Here is a 22,098-nt window from a genome sequence, read left to right on the forward strand (position 1 = left end):
ACTTCCTGACATTGTACTAAGTGTTAGCGGTATCACGCTGTGGTTTTAATTTCCACTTCCCTGATGACTAATGATGGTGATTTAAAAAAATCTCTGCCCGGTCTGCACTTCGTCCAAAAAGCCACTGTTTACGCTCCGTCCGCAGAACCACTTTGTGGTTCCCTGATAACCAACACTTATCGCCACCTTGGGCTTAACCCACTAAAAGCTAGCACTGTTTTCCAGTTCCCTCCCTGCTCATCACGCTGCTCTCCACGTCTCGGTCTCTCTCTCTCTCTCTCTCTCTCTCACACACTCACACACACACACACACACACCGACTGAGGGCAGAAGCAGCATCTTACTTCCTTTGGTATTTTCAGCTCCCAGCACAGACTTGAAATACAGTCTTTATCCCATAAATATTAAATGAGCGAATTAATAATTGCTTAAGAAATCAGAGAATGAACGGACGAAGAGAGGTAGTTAGGAACCAGGTTTTGCATCCAGACCGACCCGGCTGCGCCAGCGAACTGTGTTCCCACAGGTGCCTCACGCGAAGCTCACTTTAACAGGGTCGACAGAGAAGATGCGAATATTTACAACGGTGACGACACCGAAGGCACCGCCGAAGAGGGAGGCAAAGCGGAAGAGGCGCGGCCGGAAGCGGAAGGGCGGCAAGGCATGAGCGGCGTCTCAGTTGCCATGGAGACGGGGAGAGCAGGGGAGCGGCTGTCCGCAGAGTCCGGGTCCTGCGCGTTCGGGGGCGCGACGTGGACGCCCGCCTCGCGTCAGGCCCGGGTCCGCAGCCCCAGCGAGTCCACCCGTCTGTCCTCGGTCGCCTGCTCCGAAGCCTCTCACTACGGCTTTGGGGGCCGGGCCCGCCGCGCGGGGCCCGCCGCGCTCCGGCCGCTCCCCGAGCCGCCACTGCTGCGTCTGCGCCCCACCTCGCTGCGCACCCAAGACATCTCGCACTTGCTCACCGGCCTCTTCCGCAGCTTGTACACCAACGAGGTGATCGGCGAGGACCTGAGCGCGAACTTGATCAAGGCCCGCGGCAGCCAGGATGCGCGCCACGAGGAATTCGTGGACGAGCTTCGGCGGGTGAGGCGGCCCGGAGCCCCGCGCGCTCCCTGCCGGTGCTCGCCGGGGACGGGGCGGGGGACAGTGCGGGGGACCCAGGGCGCAACCCCAGAAAGGCGGGTTCCCACGGGACTCAACCGCTGGACAAATGCCGGCACCTGCCGGGGGCGAGGCCCTGGGGATGCCGCTGGGAAAGCGCAGAGTCCGTGCGTCGGTGCGTTCGACAGTGTAGTGGAAGGACGCGCTTTCCGCGCATTTACGTAAAACACACACACACGCACACACAGCCTATGTCTGGAGCACCTCTTCATCGTCGTTTCTCTACATGCACACGCACGGTTACATGCTGCATGTATAAATAAAAGGCCTGGGGCAGATAGCTGAATAATTGTTCCCTGGAGATCGTGAAGCTAAAAGTCACCCCTTTGGGGCTGCCTGTGTTTGTATCACACACCACAGTCGGAACCTAGGCATTCCGTGTCCAGATTTGAGGAAGCACGCCCAGTCCCTTGTACAGATGAGAACACACCTGCTTCCTCATCTGTACAGGGAGGAAAGCAGCTGCCTTGGATCCGCACTGCCGAGGAATCCCTTGTAGGGAGTCCCAGATGAGCACTTTCCAGCAGCTGAGGTCAACTGTGAAGGGGCTGACAGCTGGAGGCTGACTGCTCCTTACACTCCCTGCTGCTAGGTAGCAGGTCCTTCCTTGGAGGGGCACCTGCCTGGCACAATTCTGTCCACCCCAGGTGGTGTGTGTGCCTTTTCCGCGTTTGCGTGGCAGCCGTGAAGGCAGGAGGCGGACTTTCAGGCTCGGCTCTTTCCCTGACTTGACCGTGAAACCTTTAAGGCGTTTCCCTCGGTGGGTCTCAGTTTTCACACCTGTTGGGTTGGACCAGATGGTCTCCATAGTTCTGTGACTGCTCTGGGTTTCCCAGGAAGCCTGATGCTGGGGGGGAGGGTGAGTAAAGCTCTGTGATCTCACCAGATTTCTGTGCGTTTGATGGTCTACCCGTCAGATTCGGGAGCTCTACAAGCAGCGGCTGGACGAAATTGAAATGTTGGAGAGGCATATCATTCAGGGCCGTGCACGAGCTCTTGCAGAGAAGGAACGGATCATGCAACAGGCCGATGTGCATGCCCAGGAGACCTTCATCAAGATGCCTCCAGGTGTGTGTAAAGAACTCCCATATGCCCCTCACCGGATTCCCCTGTTGTTAATACATGACCGTGTTTGCTCCACTGTCTTCTCTCTAGCTTTCTTCTGAATGTTTGGAGAGCAAATGGCAGATGTGATGTGTCAGTACCACAGAACGCTCTAGCATGCACGTCTCCCAAACAGAGACTGCCCCCTACACCACCAGCATACCACCCTCCAAGCCTAGAAATCAGCATTTGTGCAACATTAACCTCCAATTCACAGATCCCATCCAGGTTTCACCAGCTGACCCACGGTGGCTTTTTCTATTCTCTGGTCCAGGACTCTTTTAGTTGTGGGGCGCCTGGGTGGCTCAGTCGGTTAAGCGTTCGACTTCAGCTCAGGTCGTGATCTCACGGTTCATGGGTTCGAGCCCTGCGTCCCGCTCTGTGCTGACAGCTCAGAGCCTGGAGCCTGATTCAAGGTCTGTGTCTCCCTCTCTCTCTGCCCCTCCCCCACTCTCTCTCTCTCTCTCTCTCTCTCTCTCAGAAATAAATGACCATTAAAAATTTTTTTTAGCCAAGTGCAGTTGTAACACGATGTTACATCAGTTTCACATGTACGACTTAGTGACTGGACATGTCTATATTGTACTCAGCAGAAGTATAGCTATCATCCGTCCCCATACGTCGCTATTACGGCATCATTGACTGCATTCCTTATGTTGTGCCTTTTATTCCTGTGACTTTATCATTCCATAATTGCCTTTCATGTTCTTGACAGCTGTTCCCCCCCCCCAGTTTTTTTATTGTGGTAAAATACACCTAAAATTTGCCATCTTACCTATTTCTAAGAGTACAGTTCAGAGATAGTAAGCACATACATAATGTTGTACGACCATTACCACCCTGCATCTCCAGAATTCCTTTTTTTAATGTTTATTTATTTTGAAAGAGAGAGCGAGCAAGCAGGGGAGGGGCAGAGAGTAAGGGAGAGTGAGAATCCCAAGCAGGCTCCATGCTGTCAGTGCAGAGCCGACTTGGGGCTTGATCACAAACTGTGAGATCATGACCTGAGCCTAAGAGTCGGACACTTAACCAGCTGAGCCACCCATATGCCCCCAGAGCTCTTTTCATAGTTTTTTTTTAAGTATATTTATTTATTTTGAGAGAGCGAGAAAGCATGAGTGGGGGAGGGGCGGGGCAGAAAGAGAGAGAGAGAATCCCAAGCAGGCTTCGTGCTCTCAGTGCAGAGCCCAACTTGGGGCTCTAACTCATGAACCGTGAGATCATAACCTGAGTCAAAAATCAAGAGTCAGATGCTTAACCATCTGAGCCACTCTGGTGCCCCTTTGTTTATATATGTAGTTTTTTTTTTTTAAGTTTGAACTCTTTTCATTTTTCAAAACTAAAAATCTGTACCCATTAGACAATAGTTTCCCATTCCCCTTACCCCAGCCCCTGGCAATCACCATTCTACTTTCTGCCTTTATAGTTTAGACTACTCTAAGTACCTCATATAAGTAAAATCATATGGTATTTGTCTTTTTTGTGACTGGCTTATTTCACTTAGCACAATGTCCTCAGGCTTCACCCGTGTCATAGCATATGTCAGAATTTCCTTCCCTTTTAAGACTGAATAGTATTCTATTGTATGTATAGACCACATTTTTGCTAATCCATTCGTCCGTTGATGGAGACTTGGGTTGCCTCCACATTTTGGCTATCGTGAATAAAGCTGCTATGAACAAGGGCGTACAAATAGCTCTTTGAGACCCTGCTTTTGATTCTGTTGGGGGTATATACCCAAAAGTGGAATTTCTGGGTCAGATGTCAATCCCACTTTTAATTTTTTGAAGGAACCGCCATACTGTTTCCCACAGCGGTTATATCATTTTTACATCCCTACCAACAGTGCACCCGGATTCCCATTTCTCTACATTCTCACCAACACGTGTTATTTTCTGGTTTTTGTGATAGTAGCCATTCTAATGAGTGTGAGGTGGTATGCTAGTTTTGATCTGCATCTCCCTTCAAATTAGTGATGTTGAGCCTCTTTTCATGTACCGACTGGCCATTTGTATATCTTCTTTGGAGAAATGCCCATGGAAGCCATTTTTTTGAAGCCATTTTTAAAATCATTTTTATTAAAAAATTTTTTTCAAATGTTAATTTGTGTGCGAGAGAGAGAGAGAGAGAGAGAGGAGAACGAGCGGGGGAGGGGCAGAGCGAGTTGGGGACAGAGGATTCGAAGTGGGTCCTGTGCTGACAGCAGAGAGTCTGATGCGGAGCTCAGACTCAGGAATTGGGACTTTGAGATCATGACCTGAGCTGGAGTCGGACGCTCAACTCCCTGAGCCACCCAGGTGCCCCCGTCATTTTTTAAATTGTTGCCTGTGCCTTTGGTGTCATATCCAAGAAACCATCGTCCAATCCAGTGCTGTGAAGTGTTTGCCCTATATTCTAAGAGTCTTACTGTTTTAGGTCTTACATTTAGGCCTTTGATTAAAATTCTAATTGAAGTCCAATTAACATACAGTGTTCTGTTAGCTTCAGGTGTGCAGTATGACAATTCGGCAATTCTGTATGTTACTCCATGATCGTCACAATAAGCATACTTTTTTTTAAGTGAGTCGGCTTTATTTGCTCTGAATAAAATTTCGTGCTTCTTGGAACTAGCTTCTATAAACTATCAAGGGATCTTAATGTACAAGATATTCCAAAATAGCCAAGACTTATATTTCGTGCGGGGGTGGGGGGAAGCTCAGGAAGGAACTCTTGCTTCCGCGCTAGAGCTAACTCCCCTGACTTAAGTAAGCCTCCTCCCCGTTTCATAGATGAAACTGAGGTTCCATAGGGGCGCCTGGGTGGCTGGCTCAGTGGGTTAAGCGTCCAACTTTCGCTCAGGTCACGATCTCCCAGTGCGTGAGTTCGAGCCCCGCGTAGGGCTCCGTGCTGACAGCTCAGAGCCCGGAGCCTGCTTCGGATTCTTTGTCTCCCCCTCTCTCTGCCCCTTCCCCGCTCATGCTCTGTCTCTCTCTATGTCAAAACTAAATACACATTAAAAAAAATTTAAAAAAAAGAGAAAGAAACTAAGCTTTGTAAGTTTAGCTACCTTGTTCAAGGTCACCTAGCCAGTAAGTGGTGGAGGCCTTTTAGTCCAAATAGAATTTATACTCTCGGAGTGGCTGATACTCCAGCCAAATAAGGGAAGATAGACATTTGAGTTTTTGGAGGTAGGGAAGGGTAAACTGCATTTAGAGTAGGTTCTGTGTTCACATTCAGTAGTCCTAACCTTGGGGCGTGCCATTCTCCTAGCGGGCATGCAGAAAAGTTTGGAAGCATCTTTGATGTTCCAGTGAAGGGGGTGGGTTGTGTTTCTGTCTTTCAGTACTTGGCAGGTCAGGGATGCTGAGACATCCTGCAGTGTTGAGACCGTTTCACACAACAAAATACCTATCCCAAGAGGCAGATAGTTTCCTGTTGGGTAACATTATAGGTGCCTCATTAAGTTCTTGAGCTAGAAGCGGTGAAATTATGTTAACTCCCTCTGGCATGAAGTCAGACCAAGAGATGCAGTGACATTTACTGTCACTTATAAGTGTACTCTTAACCCCCTTTATTTCACCCATCCCCCCACCCCCCATTTGGCAACCACGAGTTCTTCATATTTAAGAGTTTTTAATTTGTCTCTTATTTTCTTCGTTCATGTGTCTCGTTTCTGAAATTCCACATATGAGGGAAATCATATGCTTATCGTAGCATTGTTTACAATAGCCAAGATATGGAAGCACCCAAGTGTCCATCAATAGATGAACGGATAAAGAAGATATGGTACATACACACAATGGAATATTACTCAGCCATAAAAAGTATGGATCTTGCCATTTGCAACAACATGGGTAGACCTAGAGGGTATAATGCTAAGTCGAAGAAGTCAGAAAGAGAAAGACAAAGGTCTTTAACTTTCTTTTTAAGTTTATTGATTTATTTTGAGAGAGGGAGAGAGAGTTTGCACCTGAGTGGGCAAGAGTCAGCATGCACACATGAGCCAGGGGGAGGAGCAGAGAGAGGGGAGAAACAGAAAATCCCAAGCAAGTGGGGCTCAAACCCACAAGCTGTGAGGCCATGACCCGAGCCAAAACCAGGAGTCGGACGCTCAACTGACTGAGCCACCCAGGTGCCCCTGATTAACTTTGATAGGATGTTTTATATGGTGTTAGATAAGAGTCCAACTTCATTCTTTTGCATAAGGATATCCACTTTCCCCAGCATCATTTGTTGAAAAGATTGTTCTTTCCTCATTGAATGGTATTGGCATCCTTGTCAAAAATCATTTGACCATAGATATGAGGGTTTATTTCTGGGCTTTTTATTCTATTCCATTTGTTTCTATGTCTGTCTTTATGTCAGTGCCATATTATTTTGATTACTATAGCTTTGCAGTAAGTTTTTAAATCAGGAAGCGTGAATCTTCCAGTTCTGTTCATTCTTTTTCAGGGTTGTTTTGGCTATTGGGGGTTCCTTGAGGTTCAATATGAATTTTGGGATGGGTTTTTCTATTTCTGCAAAACACATCCTTGGTATTTTGGTAGGGATTGCACTGAATCTGTAGATCACTTTGGGTGGTATTGACATTTTAGTATTAAATCTTCTAATCCATTAGCAAGGAATGTGTTTCCTTCTATTTACGTCATCTTTAATTTCTTTCAGCAGTGTTTTGTACTTTTTATTGTACAAGTCTTTCACCTTTTCAATTAACTTTTAGGTATTCTTTCTGATGCTATCTTTTTTTTTTTAATTTTTTTTAACGTTGTATTTATTTTTGAGATAGGAAGAGACAGAGCATGAACAGGGGAGGGTCAGAGAGAGGGAGACACAGAATCTGAAACAGGCTCCAAGCTCTGAGCTGTCAGCACAGAGCCGGACGCGGGGCTCGAACCCACGGACTGCGAGATCATGACCTGAGCCAAAGTCGGAGTTGGCTGCTTAACCGACTGAGCCACCCAGGCACCCCTCTGATGCTATCTTAAATGGAATTGTTTCCATAATTTCCTTTTCAGATCATTCACTGTTAGTGGATAGAAATGCAACTGATTTTTGCATGTTGATTTTGTGTCCCGCTACTTTGCTGAATTCATATATTCTAACAGTTTTTTGTGGAGCCTTTATGGTTTTCTACATATAAGGTCAGATCATCTGCAAACAGATACTTTTGCTTCTTCCTTTCCAATTTGGATGCCTTTTTTTTTTCTTGCCTAATTGCTGTGGTTAGAACTACCAGCGCTGTGTTGACTAGAAATGGTGAAAGCAGGTATCCTTGCCCCTTGCCTTGTTCCTGACCTTCGAGGAAAAGCTTTCAGTCTTTTACCATTGAGTATGATGTTTGCTACTGGTTTTCCATCTGTGGCTTTTATCATGTTGAGGTGGTTTCCTCCTAGTCCTAGTTTTTTTAGTGTTTTTATCATGAAAGTGTGTTGAGTTTGTTTAATGTTATTTCTGTATCAGTTGAGATGATCATGTGATTTTTCCCCCTTCATTCCATTAATGTGGTGTATTACACTGATAAGTTTTTTCATATGTTGAACCACCTTGCATCCTAGGAATAGGTCTTACTTGGTCATCGTATATGATCCATTCACTAAGCTGCTGGATTCTATTTGCTAGTATTTTGCTGAAGACTTTTACATTGAGGTTAATAAGAGATACTGGTCTGAAGTTTTCTTGTGGTGTCTTTGTCTGGCTTTGGTATCAGGGTAATGCTGGCTTCATTGAATGAGTTAGTAAGTGTTCCCTCCTACTCCATTAAAAAAAAACTTCAGTTTTTTTAAATGTTTGGTTTTTTTTAATGTTCAATTCTGTAAATGTTTGGTAGAATTCACCAGTGAAACCATCAGGTGCAGGGAGGGCATTTTTTTGTTGGGAGATTAAAAATAATTTTTTTTAATGTTTCTTTATTTTTGAGAGAGAGAGTGACACAGAGTATGAGTGGGAGAGGGGCAGAGAGAGAGGGAAACATGGAATCTGAAGCAGGCTCCAGGCTCTGAGCTGTCAGCACAGAGCCTGACATGAGGCTCAAACTCACGAATAGTGAGATCATGACCTGGGCCGAAGTCAGACGCTTAACCAGCTGAGCCACCCAGGTGCCCCTTGTTGGGAGATTTTTGACTGCTGATTTAATCTCCTTGCTAGTTATAAGTCAATTCAGATTCTCTATTCCTGAATAGATTTCTTTGGGATTTTGTCCTTGTAAGTTTCCTGTTTCTAGGAATTTGTCCACTTTATCTATGTTATTCAATTTCTGGGGGATAGAATTGTTCCTAGTACTCTTATAATCCTTTTTCCCCCCTGTGGAATCAGTAGTAACATCCCATTTTCATGTCTGACTTGAGTCAGTTGAGTCTTCTCTTTTTCTTAGTTGATCTAGCTAGAGTTTTGTCAGTCTTGTTGATTTTTCTGAAGAACCAACTTTTAGGTTCAGTTGATTTTCTCTGTTGTTTTTCTGTTCTCTATTTATGCTCTAATCTTTGTTATTTCCTTCATCTAGCTTTGGGTTTAGTTTGTTTTTCTAGTTCCTTAAGTTCTTAAAAAAAATTTTTTTTTTTTGCTTTCTTAAGTTCTAAAGTTAGGTTGTTGACTTGAGATCTTTCTTAATTTTTTCGTATTTCCTTGGTTATTTTTAGAGAGAAAGAGCAAGTTGGGGAGAGGGGCAGAGAGAGAGAGAGAAAGAGAGAGAGAGGGAGAATCTTAAGCAGGTTCCATGCTCATAACGGAGCCCAACACGGGGCTCGATCCACAACTCTGGGATCATGAGCTGAGCCAAAATCAAGAGTGAGACACTTAACCGACTGAGCCACCCAGGCACCCCAGATCTTTCTTTCTTTTTTTTTTTTAAATGTGCTTATAGCTATAAATTTTCTCCTTAGCACCACTTTCACTGTGTCCTATAAGTTGGGTATGTTGTATTTTCACTTTCATTGTCTGTCTCTAAGTATTTTCTAATTCCATTGTGGTTTCTTCTTTGATCCATTTGTTGTTTACAAATGTGTGGTTTAAGTCCCACAGTTTAGTGAATTTTCCAGTTTCCTCTGTCCCTGATTTCTAACTTCATCCCATTGTTGTCAGAGAAGATACTCTGTATGATATCTATCTTTTAAAATCTATTGAAATTCAATTTGTGGCTTTACGTGTGGTCTGGGGAAGGTCTAATGTGCACTGGAGAAGAACATGTAAATAAATGGCTGTCGTTGGGGAGCGTACTATTAGATCTCGTTGGTCTGTTGTGTTCTTCACATCCTCTGTTTCCTTACTCATCTTCTGTCTTGTTTTTCTATCTATTATTGCAAATGGGGTACTGAAGTGTAGCACTGTCTATTTCTCCCCTCAATTCTGTCAATTTTTGCTTCATTATTTTGATGGCCTGTATTTAAGTGTGTAAATGTTTATAGTTGTTATATCTTCTTGTCATACTGAACCTTTTATTAATATATAATGCCTTTCTTTGTGCCTTTTTAAAAAATGTTTATTTTTGAGAGGGAGAGAGTGCGGGGGAGAGGCAGAGAGAGAGGGAGAGAGAGAATCCCAGGCAGGCTCCATGCTCAGTGCAGAGATTGACGTGGGGCTCGATGCGGGGCTTGAACCCACGACCATGAGATGTTGACCTGAGCTGAAATCAAGAGTCAGATGCTTAACCAACTGAGCCACTCAGGCACCCCTGTCCTTCTTTGTGTCTTGTGACCTTTTGATTTAAAAACTATTTTGTCTGATATTAGAATAGCTACCCCTTAGGTGCTTTTGCATGGAATGCTATACTTTCGTTTACTATTTGCATGGAAAATCTTTTCGCATCCTTTCACTTACATTCTGTTTGTGTCTTGCATCTAAAGTGAGTGCATTATACTCAGTTGATGAAGCGTCCGACTTCGGCTCAGGTCGTGATCTCACAGTTCATGGGTTTGAGCCCTGCGACAGGCTCTCTGCTGACAGCTCACAGCCTAGAGCCTGCTTCAGATTGTGTCTCCCTCTCTCTCTGCCCTTCCCCTGCTCACTCTCTCTCTTTCTCTCTGTCTCTGTCTCTCAAAAATAAATAAAAGTTAAAAAAATTTTTAAAAATAAAGTGAGTCCATTATAGACAGCATGTAGTTGGATCATGTCTTTTTATTCATTCTCCAAACTGTCTTTTGATTGGGGAGTTTAATCTATGTACATTTAAAGTAATTACTAATAAGGAGGGATTTCTGTCATTTTGTTATTTTTTTCTATATGCCTTATAGATCTTCTGTCTCTTATTTGCCACATTACTGTTTTCTTTTGTGTTGGGTCTGTGTGAGTGAGTGTGTGTGTGTGTAATGTTTAAATTCCTTTCTAATTTCTTTTGTGTATATTCTACAACTAGTTTCTTTGTGGTTACCGTAGGGATTGATTACATTTAACAACCTAAAGTTACAACATTCTAATTTGAATTTATACCAGTTTAACTTCAATAACCTATAAAAGTTCTGCTTCTTTATGGTTCTGTCCCCACCCTGTTAGGTTGCTGAAGTCACAAAATTACATCTTTACCCATTGTGTGCCCAGAACCATAAACTAACAGTTCTTTTAAATGCATTCGTTTCTTGGGTTTCCTGGGTGTCTCAGTCCATTGAGCATCTGACTCTTGATTTCAGCTCAGTCATGATCTCATGTTCATGAAATCGAGCCCTGCATTGGGCTGACAGCAAGGAGCCTGCTTGGGATTCTCTCTCTCCTTCTCTCTCTGCCCCACCCTTCCCCTTGCTTTTGCACACACTCTCTCTCTCAAAATAAACAAACTTTAAAAATGCATTAGTTTCTTTCAATGATGTAGAAAACAAGACTTCAAGTTATAAACTGAAGCTAATACCAGCTTTTAGACTAATACTTGTTTTTTTCCCTTTAAATAATAATCTCTTAAATCATGTAGAAACCTTCCATGATTTCCCAGGCATTTACCTTTTTTTTTTTTTTTTTTTTTTGAGATCTTTATTTCTCCATACAGCTTCAGGTTACTGTCTAGTGTCCTTTCATTTCACCTTGCAGGACTCTGCCAGCATTTCTTGCAGGCAGGTCTCATGGTAACAGACTCCCTCAGCTTTTGTTTATCTGCGAATGTCTTCATTTCTTACTTACTTTTGAAGGACGGTTTTATCAGATACAGGATTTTTAGTTGACAGTTTTCTCCTTTTAGCACTTTGAACACGTTGTCCCACTGCCTTCTGGCCTCCAAAATTCTTGGAGATCTGCGGACAACATCACTGAGGGCCCTTATGTGTGGTGAGTGGCTCTCCTGCTGTGAAGATTCTCTCTTTGTGTCTTTCAAAGCTTGATTAGTGTGTTTTGTTGTGAGTCTCTGAGTTCATCTTACTTACAGTTCACTGAGCTGCTTGGATGTTTACATTCATGTATTTCATCCCATTTGGGAAGTTTTCAGCCATTATTTCTTCAGATATTCTCTCTGCCCCTTTCTCTTCCCTCTTCTGGGATTCCCACATGTGTGTGTGGGTCGGCTTGATGCTGTCCCATGGGTCCCCCAGGCTCTGTTCACTTTTCTTCACTCTTTCCATTCTGTTCCTCAGACTTGATCATTTCCATTGTCCTATTTCAATGTCCTTGATTCTTCTACCTGCTCAAATCTGACTTTGAATCTCTTTGATAGTGAATTTTTCATTTCTAGTTATGGTACTTTTCAGCTTCAACATTTCTTTCTGGTTTCTTTTTAGGTTTTCATTGTCCTTATTGATATTTACATTTTGTTCATACATCACCTTCTTGACTTTCTCCACATCTTCCTGTCGTTCTGTGAGCATCTTAAGACTGTTGTTTTATAGTCTTTGTCTAGTATATCTGTAATCAGGTCTTTTTCAGGGACAGTTTCTGTTGGTTGATTGATTTCCTTTGAATGGGCCACACTCTCTTATTTCTTTGTATGTCTTGTGATTTTTTTCTTTTAAACTAAACTCTACACCCAACTCTACCATGAGATCAAGAGTCACGTGCTCTCTGACTGAGCCACCCAGGTATCCCTCTTGTTGTGATTTGTTGTTGTTGAAAACTGGATATTTGAATCTAATAATGTGCTAACTGTAGAAATCAGACTTTCGTCCTTCTCTAGAACTTGTCATTTTTGTTTATTGTTTTTGCTTTTTAAAAAATTGTTGTAGGCTGTCTGTGCCAAGGGTCAGCCTGAGGTATAAACTTAAGGTCTTCTCAGGTCTTTTCTCAGCCTTTCCCCGGACGTGTGCAGTCAAGTTCTAATTTTGTCCACATCTGCAGTTGTTTTTGAATGTCCTAGTCTTTTTTTATTAAAAACATTTTTAAATGTTTATTAACTTTCGAGAAAGAGACAGAATGCAAGTGGGGGAGGGTCAGAGAAAGAGGGAGACACAGAATCTGAAGCAGGCTCCAGGCTCTGACCAGTCAGCACAGAGCCTGACCCAGGGCTCAAGCTCATGAACCGCAAGATCATGACCTGAGCCAAAGTGGGCCACTTAACCAACTAAGCCACCCAGGTGCCCCTTGAATGTCCTAGTCCTTAATATCTGGTTCCCAAAAGGGGAAAAAGGAAGATGAATGGGAGGAAAAAGGCACCAGCCCTTTAAATTGCCTAGAAGTCACTTCTGTAGGAGGAGGGGCTTGCAGCTGTGGAGGAGGGCCCACCGCAATGGCCGCTGGCCTCTTTGTAGGCACCTTTGTGGTCAGAAGCAGTAATGCGAAATCAGAGCACAGATACCTGGTATTTGGAAGATGGAGCCCTCTTTGCTCACCCAGGCTCCCGCAAACTGTGCAAGTTGTGCCAGGAATGCACGCACAGATGTTTGCCATGGGGGTGGGATGGTGGCTGGGTAGCTGCCGCTCTGCTGAGTTGAAGTTAGCCGCTGTTTACCTCCAAGTCTTCCCCAGAAGTTCCAAGTCTTCTGTAGACTCCAGCATTCCAGAACAGTTACTTTAGGCTGCTTCTGCCAGTGCAGCTCTTGTCTAAGGGGGGAGATGGCTTCTGGCCGTCTCAGATTCCTCTCCTGACGTTCTTGGCCGGCCTTTCATTCTGTGGCTCTCATGTTTCCTTGTGGCCGGATTCAGACTCCCTCTTGGCAACACCAACAGTAGGTGTGCGGTGCTCTTCTCACTGCAGCCGTCAGAAGGCACAGGTGATGGTAACCTGGACCACCTGGTCAAGCTGGCATCTGTTGTGGTTTTCCCGATTAAATTCTCCAAGTTAAACTACAGCTGATGAGTATTCGTGGAGAGGTACGGTCAGATTTCACCGATTCTCCTTCCTCCTCAAAGCTCCATCACCACACCCGCCAGCATTCACTGAGAACCTTTTTCTCAGCCACCTCGATGGCAACACTCTCTTTGATCAATTTCTTTGTTAAAGAAATTGGGTTGTTTTCCTGTAGACTTGTCCGTCGTCTTGATTTTGCTGATTTCAATATTGTGGTGTCATTTAACCTGGTCCCCTGGTTCCTGTATTTCCTGCAATTGAGTGAGTAGTTCTAGAGACTTCATGAGGCCTAGGTTCGATTATTTTGTGGGCGAAAGGGCAAGACTACTTCATAGGTCTTGCTGTGTGCTGCCTTCGGGAGGCACTTGATATCTGATGTCTCTCTCTTCATGATGCTGGCAACCTTTTCCTGGATCCATTATCTCATTAGGGGCTGTAAATTATAATGACACGCTAATGGTATGGGGTACTTCTACTCCATGGGGAAGCTTTTCAGCAACTACTATGATTATCATTGATGGGCAGGATTAATTCTTTCCAGTTTTTAAAATAACGAGTTGGTTCCCCGAGCATTTCCAAAAGTGACTAATGAGGTGTGTTGGTTGATTTTTAGTATCATTATGAAATTGTGGATTTCATAACTACAGTTGTATTTATTATCTTTATTAATGCTCACATTGTCCCATCTTGGGCCTATTGGAGCTTTTTCAAGTTCCCTCCTAACTCTTTTGATACAATAGCAGTTGTCTTTGATAACTTCCTTATTTTCTAGAATGGTTAGATGTTCCAGGCTTTATCTTCTTGCCCTGGACCTGCAATCAGCCATTTCTCCAAGGAGGCCTGGTTCCCTTTATTGTCCCCAAAGACTTTGATCTATCCTCCTGCATCCCTGAAAATCATCACTTTCTGGTGCAGTAGGAAGAAGGGACTGTGCTTTTAGGGTTGGGAGACCGCATATCTGTGGCTCAGAGGGAGGGAGAGGTGGAAGAGAGTGGCTTAGAAAGGCATTAGACTTACGGGGTCTTCCTAGGGACCAGATGCTGTGTAAGATGCATTGCCTAGGTTATCCCGCTGAATCCTTCCAACAACCCTGCGAAGTAGGTTTCCTCTCCAGTTTATAGCTACAGGAACTAAACTGAGAGAAAGGGTCAAATAACTTCCCTAAATTCCCACAACTCAGAAGTACTGGGGCCCACATTTGAACTTGAGTGAGTCTGCTGTCAGAGCTCAGCTTCTATCAGGAGGAGGAGGAAGGATTGGTGACCAGAGCAGGCCTGGTGTCCCACAGGTGTAGATGCCTTCCCTCAAGGCGTGGCCCTGGGTATGAGGCCCTAACCTTGGTCAGGCCTGCCACCTCTGAGGCCCAGCCCAGTGGAGAGTGAACACTCGATGCACATTCTGTATCTCGTCCTGTGCCCCCCACCCCACAGCAGAGTTATGTAGCTGCCAGCACCCCTCCCTCCACCGTGGACTTGGCAGAGATTATTGGTAGCAGATTCTCAGGAGGTATTATCGGTTGCCTGATGTCCCCTGAGCCCCAGAAGTCCGATGCTCTTCCTGTCTTGGTGGGATTCTTCTGGCTAGAGATCAAGGGGGATGAAATGTTTGGTTGTTTTTAAGTGAAAGTGAAATAAAACACTGAGAACTGAGCAACCTCAGGGGAGTTTTTCAATGACCTTCATTTTTATTTTTTACCCAAGATAATATAGTTGTAATCAGACATTATCTGCTCTGGTTTCTCAGCCTTCCGCTGGTAACGTTTCTCTTTTTTTATTTCAAAAGTAGCAGAAGTAAAGATCTTAATCCAGTTCCATGGACATCCCTCTGGTTCCTGCTTCTGGGTGGCAGTTGGGGGGAATGGAGGAGCATGAGGTGACCCAGGAACTTTTTTTTGTTTTAGAGAGTGTGTGAGTTGGGGAGAGAGGGGCAGAGGCAGGGGGCGGGGGAGAGAGGGGGGGTGGGGAGAGGAAATCATAAGCAGGTGCAGGCTCCACGCTCAATGCAGAGCCTGACTTGGGGCTCAGTCCCATGACCCTGGAATTGTGACCTGAGCTGAAGTTAAGACATGCTCAACCAGCTAAGCCACCCAGGTGCCCCAAACCTTTTTCATAACTTCGGTGATTGATGATGATGACATTACCCTGAAACCTTTCTTTTTTAGGCACAGAGGCAGCCTTTCTCTATTTGCTAAATGTCACAAGGTGAAAAACATGTAAATTCTCCAGTCGGGGAGGGGAGGCGGAGAGAGGATCAGAACATCTTGTGCTTCCATTCCCTTCCCTTGCTGGTAAATTGCCCACATTATCTCTCAGGGAATGGAACAGAGCCATGCTCAAGAGTATAGGGTCGGTGTAGGCAGCCCACTCTTCCCAGGTGGTGGAGGATGGTCACGAGGCCAGTGCAGGGTTTTCCAAGGCTCACCTGGTACATAATCCAGGCCAGACATGGAGAGAGACTTTCCAAAGATCTGACAAATGAACTGCCCCCTGCTTCTGCAGACATAACACCTAACTGTCCACAGCCTGGGGGAGGACCGTGGAGAGAATGGTATCAGAAGAGAAGAGGATACGTCTCCATCCCACACACCCCCTGCCCTTTGTATGGAAGTTTTATCTTTTAATATTTCAAATAGGCCAATACCAAAGTCGTTGGGAACTGGGATGGAACAGAACTTGGCATTCCCGCCACCCTCTGCTGAGGTCTCTATTGCACAGGAGAGGCCAAGGACCACGTTTCCCAGAATGCACCTTTCCCCGAGGTTTCCAGGTTAGGTCGCTCATGAGAGATTTGGGTGAGTTTTGGAAGGGGGGGTCACTGCTCTCCAGAAGCAGTAGCAGGCAGATAACTGAGCAGCTGTGAATTTCACAGCAGCTTCCAGAGAACTTCTTGAGAACTCCCTACCTCAGTGCTGCTGGCTGAAGTTGGTAGCAATAGCTTCCCTGACATTCTGTCTCCCTTTCCATCATCCCCTACATTTAGCTCTTTATATATGATCTACAGAGAGTGATTTCTGTTTTCATCATTGAACCCTGATTATAACAGTAACTAAGCAAAATCTTGAAACTCCTAAATTAACAAATATCATGGGAGAAACACATATTTTTCACTTGTCTCACCTATATCCTGGGTTATAGGGAAACTCCAAAGGGCAAGGCCAGTTACAGGCACCATGTTGGTTAATGCAGCAAACAACAAACTTTGAAGACTTCTGAGTCTTCCATTCATCTTACTTATTCCTTATTTTTTAATCAATCTCTTAATATACATGATTTTAAAAATTCAAATGGTTTAGAGAAGCTTCGGATGAAATATAAAAAGCCGTCCCCCATGCATGACATTATAAATTTGTCCAAACCCTTAGATACACACCACCAAGAGTGAATTGTAATGTAAACCAAGGACTTTATGTGAAAATGATGTGTCAGTGTGGGATCGTCAATTGTAACACACATACCGCTCTAGTGTGGGGACGTTAATAATGCAGGAGGCTGTGCGTGTGTGGGGACAGGGCGTATATGGGACATCTTTGTTCTCAATTTCGCTAAGAACCTAAAAATGCTCTAAAAAAAAAATCCTCCGTGCCACCTCTCCCAACCACAGTCCACTTGCCAAAGGTGGCCATTTTCAGCTTTGATTCTTCTTGATACATCTAAATAACGTGTCTCTACCACTCTTCCTTGGATCATCAACCATGGATATTTTTTTAAATTTAATTAGTTAATTTGTAAATTTACATCCAAGTTAGTGTATAGTGCAATCATGATTTCAGGAGTAGATTCCAGTGATTCATCCCTATATATAACAACTAGTGCTCATCCCAACAAGTGTCTTCCTTTGTGCCCCTTGCCTATTCAGCCCATCCCCCCCCACCCACAACCCCTCCAGCAACCCTCAGTTTGTTCTCTGTATTTATGAGTCTCTTATGTTTTGTTCCCCTTCTTGTTTTTATATTATTTTTGCTTCCCTTCCCTTATGTTCATCTGTTTTGTATCTTAAATTCCACACATGAGTGAAATCATATGGTATTTGTCCTTCTCTGACTGATTTGATTTGGTTAGCATTATTTTCTCTAGCTCCATCCACGTCATTGCAAATGGCAAGATTTTATTCTTTTTGATAGCTGAGTAATACTCCATTGTGTGTGTGTGTGCATGTGTGCACGCACACACACACACACCACATCTTCTTTATCCACTCATCCGTCGACGGACATTTGGGCTGTTTCCATACTTTGGCTATTGTCGATAGTGCTGCTATAAACATTGGGGTGCAAGTGCCCCTTCGAAACAGCACACCTGTATCCCTTGGATAAATACCTAGTACTGCAATTGCTGCGTCATAGGGTAGTTCTATTTATAACTTTTTTGAGGAACCTAAATACGGTTTTCCAGAGTGGCTGCACCAGTTTGCATTCCCACCAGCAGTGCAAAAGAGATCCTCTTTCTCCACATCCTCACGAACATCTGTTGTTGCCTGAGTTGTTAATGTTAGCCATTCTGACTGCTGTGAGGTGGTATCTCATTGTGGTTTTGGTTTGTATTTCCCAGATGATGAATGATGTTGAGCATTTTTTCATGTGTCTGTTGGCCATCTGGATGTCTTCTCCGGAGAAGTGTCTGTTCATGTCTTTTGCCCATTTCTTCACTGGATTATTTGTTTTTTGGGTGTTGAGTTTGATAAGTTCTTTATAGATTTTGGATACTAACCCTTATCTGATATGTCATTTGCAAATATCTTCTCCCATTCTATAGGTTGCTTTTTAGTTTTGCTGATTGTTTCCTTTGCTGTGCAGAAGCTTTTTATCTTGATGAGATACTAATAGATCACTTTTCTTTTGTTTCCCATGCCTCCAGAGACGTGTTGAGAAAGAAGTTGCTGCGGCCGAGGTCAAAGAGTTTTTTGCCTGCTTTCCCCTCTAGGATTTTGATGACTTCCTGTCTTACGTTTAGGTCTTTCATCCATATTGAGTTTATTTTGGGGTATGGTATAAGAAAGGGGTCCAGGTTCATTCTAATGCATTTGCTGTACGGTTTTCCCAGCACCATTTGGATGTTCTTTCCTGCTTTGTCAAAGGTTAGTTGGCCATACATTTGTGGGTCCATTTCTGGGTTCTGTATTCTGTTCCATTGACCTGAGTGTCTGTTTTTGTGCCAGCACCATGCTGTCTTGATGATTACAGCTTTGTAATACATCTTGAAATCCGGGATTGTGATGCCTCCAGCTTCACTTTTCTTTTTCAAGATTGCTTTGGCTCTTCGGGGTCTTTTCTGGTTCCATACAAATTTTAGGATTGTTTGTTCTAGCTCTGTGAAGAATGCTGGTGTTACTTTGATCGGGATTGCATTGAATATGTAGATTGCTTTGGGTAGTGTCTACATTTTAACAATATTTGTTCTTCCAGTCCATGAGGATGGAATATTTTTCCGTGTGTGTGTGTGTGTGTGTGTGTGTGTTCAATTTCTTTCACAAGCTTTCTATAGTTTTCAGTGTATAGATTTTTCACCTCTTTGACTAGGTTTATTCCTAGATATTTTATGGTTTTTGGTGCGATTGTAAATGGGATTGATTCCTTGATTTCTCTTTCTATTGCTTTATAATTGTATAGAAATGCAACTGATTTCTGTGCATTGATTCTATATCCTGCGACTTTGCTGACCTCATGCATCAGTTCTAGCAGTTTTTTTGTGGAATCTTTTGGGTTTTCCATATAGAGTATCATGTTATATGCAAAGAGTGAAAGTTTGACTTCCTCCTTGCCCATTTGGATGCCTTTTATTCCTTTGTGTTTTCTGATTGCTGAAGCTAGGACTTCAGTACTATGTTGAATAATGGTGGCAAGGGTGGACATCCCTGTCACGTTCCTGAACTTAGGGTGAAGTTCTCAGTTTTTCCTCATTGAGGATGAGATTAGCAGTGGGTCTTTCAAGATCTTGAAGTATGATCCTTCTATCCTTACTTTCTTGAGGTTTTTTTTTTTTTTTATCAAGAACGGTGCTGTATTTTGTCAAATGCTTTCTCTGCATCTGTTGAGAGGATCCTGTGGTTCTTGTCCTTCCTTTTATTGATGTGAAGAATCACACTGATTAATGTGTGGATATTGAACCAGCCCTGCATCCCAGATATAAATCCCACTTGGTCATGGTGAATAATTCTTTTAATGTATCTTATTGAGGGTTTTTACATCCATGTTCATCAGGGAAATTGGTCTGTAGTTCTGCTTTTTAGTGGGGTTTTTGTCTGGTTTTGGAGTCAAGGTAATGCTGGCTTCATACAATGAGTTTGGGAGTTTTCCTTCCATTTCTATTTTTCGGAACAGCTTCATAAGAATAGGTGTTAACTGTTCTTTAAATGTTTGGTAGAATTCCCCTGGAAAGCCATCTGGCCCTGGACACTTGTTTTTTTTTTTTGTTTTTTTGTTTTTTGTTTTTTGTTGTTGTTGTTGTTTTGGAGATTTTTTTATTACTAATTTGATTTCTTTACTGGTTATAGGTCATTCAAATTTTCTATTTCTCTTTGTTTCAGTTTTGGTAGTTTATATGTTTCTAGGCATTTGTCCATTTCTTCCAGATTGCCCAATTTATTGGCGTATAATTGCTCATAATATTCTCTTATTATTGTTTGTATCTCTGCAGTGTTGGTTGTGATCTCTCCTCTTTCATTCATGATTTTATCTATTTGGGTACTTTCCTTTTTCTTTTTGATCAAATTGGCTAGGGGTTTATCAATTTTGTTAATTCTTTCAAATAACCAGCTCCTGGTTTCATTGATCTGTTCTACTGTTTTGTTTGTTTGTTTGTTTGTTTGTTTGGATTGAATAGCATTGATTTCTGCTCTAATCTTTATTATTTCCCCCGTTTTGCTGGTTTGGGGTTTTATCTGCTGTTCTTTTTCCATCACTTTAAGGTGTAAGGTTAGGTTGTGTATCTGAGATCTTTCTTCCTTCTTTAGGAAGGCCTGTATTGCTATATACTTCCCTCTTACGACCACTTTTGCTGCATCACAGAGTTTTGGGGCTGTGGTGTTATCATTTTCATTGGCTTCCATGTACTTTTTAATTTCCTCTTTAACTTCTTGGTTAGACCGTTCATTCTTTAGTAGGATGTCCTTTGTTGTCTTAACAAATTTTTTCTTGTGGTTGATTTTGCGTTTCATAGCTTTGTGGTTTGAAAATATGCACAGTATAATCTTGTTTTTGTACTTGTTGAGGACTGATTTATGTTCCAAGTATGTGATCTATTCTGGAGAATGTTCCATGTGCACTCGAGAAGAATGTGTATTCTTCTTTAGAATCAAATGTTCTGACTATATCTGTTAAGTCCAACCAGTCCAGTGTGTCATTCAAAGCCATTGTTTCCTCGTTGATTTCCTGTTTAGATGATCTGTCCATTGCTGTAAGTGGGGATGTTGAAGTCCCCTACTATTATGGTATTATTATCAATGGGTTTCTGTATGTTTGTGATTAATTGACATATATTTGAGTGCTCTTATGTTGGAGCATAAATGTTTATAATGTTAGATTATAACATGTTAGATCTTCTTGGTGGATAGACCCCTTAGTTATAATATAATGCCCTTCTTCATTTCTTGTTACAGTCTTTATTTTAAAATCTAGACTGTCTGACATAAGTATAGCTCCTCAGGCTTTCTTTTGGCAATGATTAGCATGATAGATGGTTCTCCATCCCCTTACTTTCAACCTGAAGGTGACTTTAGGTCTAAAATGAGTCTTTTGTAAACAGCATATAGATGCATTTTGTTTTCTTATCCCTTCTGTTACCCTATGTCTTTTGATTAGAGCATTGAGTCCATTGACATTTAGAGTGAATACTGAAAGATATGAATTTATTGCCATTATGTTGCCTGTAGAGTTGGAGTTTCTGGTGGTGTTCTCTGGTCCTTTCTAGTCTTTGTTGGTTTTGGTCTTTTTTTGTTTTTGTTGTTTTCCATCTTTTCTCCCCTCAGAGAGTTCCCCCCCTAAAGTTTCTTGCAGGGCTGATTTAGTGGTCATGAACTCCTTTAGTTTTTGTCTGGGAAATTTTTATCTCTCCTATTTTGAATGACAGCCTTGCTGGATAAAGAATTCTTGGCTGCATATTTTTCCAATTTTCCACATTGAATATATCCTGCCACTCCTTTCTGGCCTACCATGTTTCTGTGCATAGGTCTGCTGCAAACCTGATCCATCTTTCCTTGTAGACTAAGGACTTTTTTCCCCTTGCTGCTTTCATGATTCTTTCCTTGTCTGTGTATTTTATGAATTTGACTATGATATGTCTTGTTGATGGTTGGTTTTTGTTGAATCTAATTGGATGTCTCTGTGCTTCCTGGATTTTGATGTCTGTGTCATTCCTCAGGTTAGGAAAGTTTTCCACTGTGATTTGCTCACATAAAACTTCTACCCGTTTTTCTCTCTCTTCATCTTCTGGGACCCCTATGATTCAGATTTTATTCCTTTTTAATGAGTCACTGAGTTCTCTAATTCTTATATCATGCTCTTTTGCCTCAGTTTCCCTCTTTTTTTCTGCTTCATTATTCTCCAAAAGTTTATACTCTATATCACTGATTCACTGCTCTGCTTCATCAATCCTTGCTGTCATGGCATCCATTTGAGAGTGCGTCTCAGTTATAACACTTTTTAATTTCCTCCTGACTAGATTTTACTA

At 43.0% G+C, this 22,098-nt stretch overlaps 1 protein-coding gene across 1 annotated transcript in view; it reads left to right on the forward strand.

Annotated features, from left to right (window-relative positions):
* The first annotated feature begins 684 nt into the window (after positions 1-684).
* The window catches only part of DLEC1 (DLEC1 cilia and flagella associated protein), a 90,600-nt gene continuing 69,186 nt past the window's right edge, over positions 685-22,098 (forward strand). The window contains exons 1-2 of the mRNA XM_047098682.1: positions 685-1,083; positions 2,079-2,229. Coding sequence (XP_046954638.1) covers positions 685-1,083; positions 2,079-2,229 — 550 coding nt within the window. The remainder of the gene's footprint in view (positions 1,084-2,078; positions 2,230-22,098) is intronic.

This window comes from Lynx rufus, unplaced genomic scaffold (assembly GCF_022079265.1).
Source record: "Lynx rufus isolate CCGP_SWC_20201006 ecotype Redwood Valley unplaced genomic scaffold, mLynRuf1.p SCAF_5, whole genome shotgun sequence".
NCBI lineage: Eukaryota > Metazoa > Chordata > Mammalia > Carnivora > Felidae > Lynx > Lynx rufus.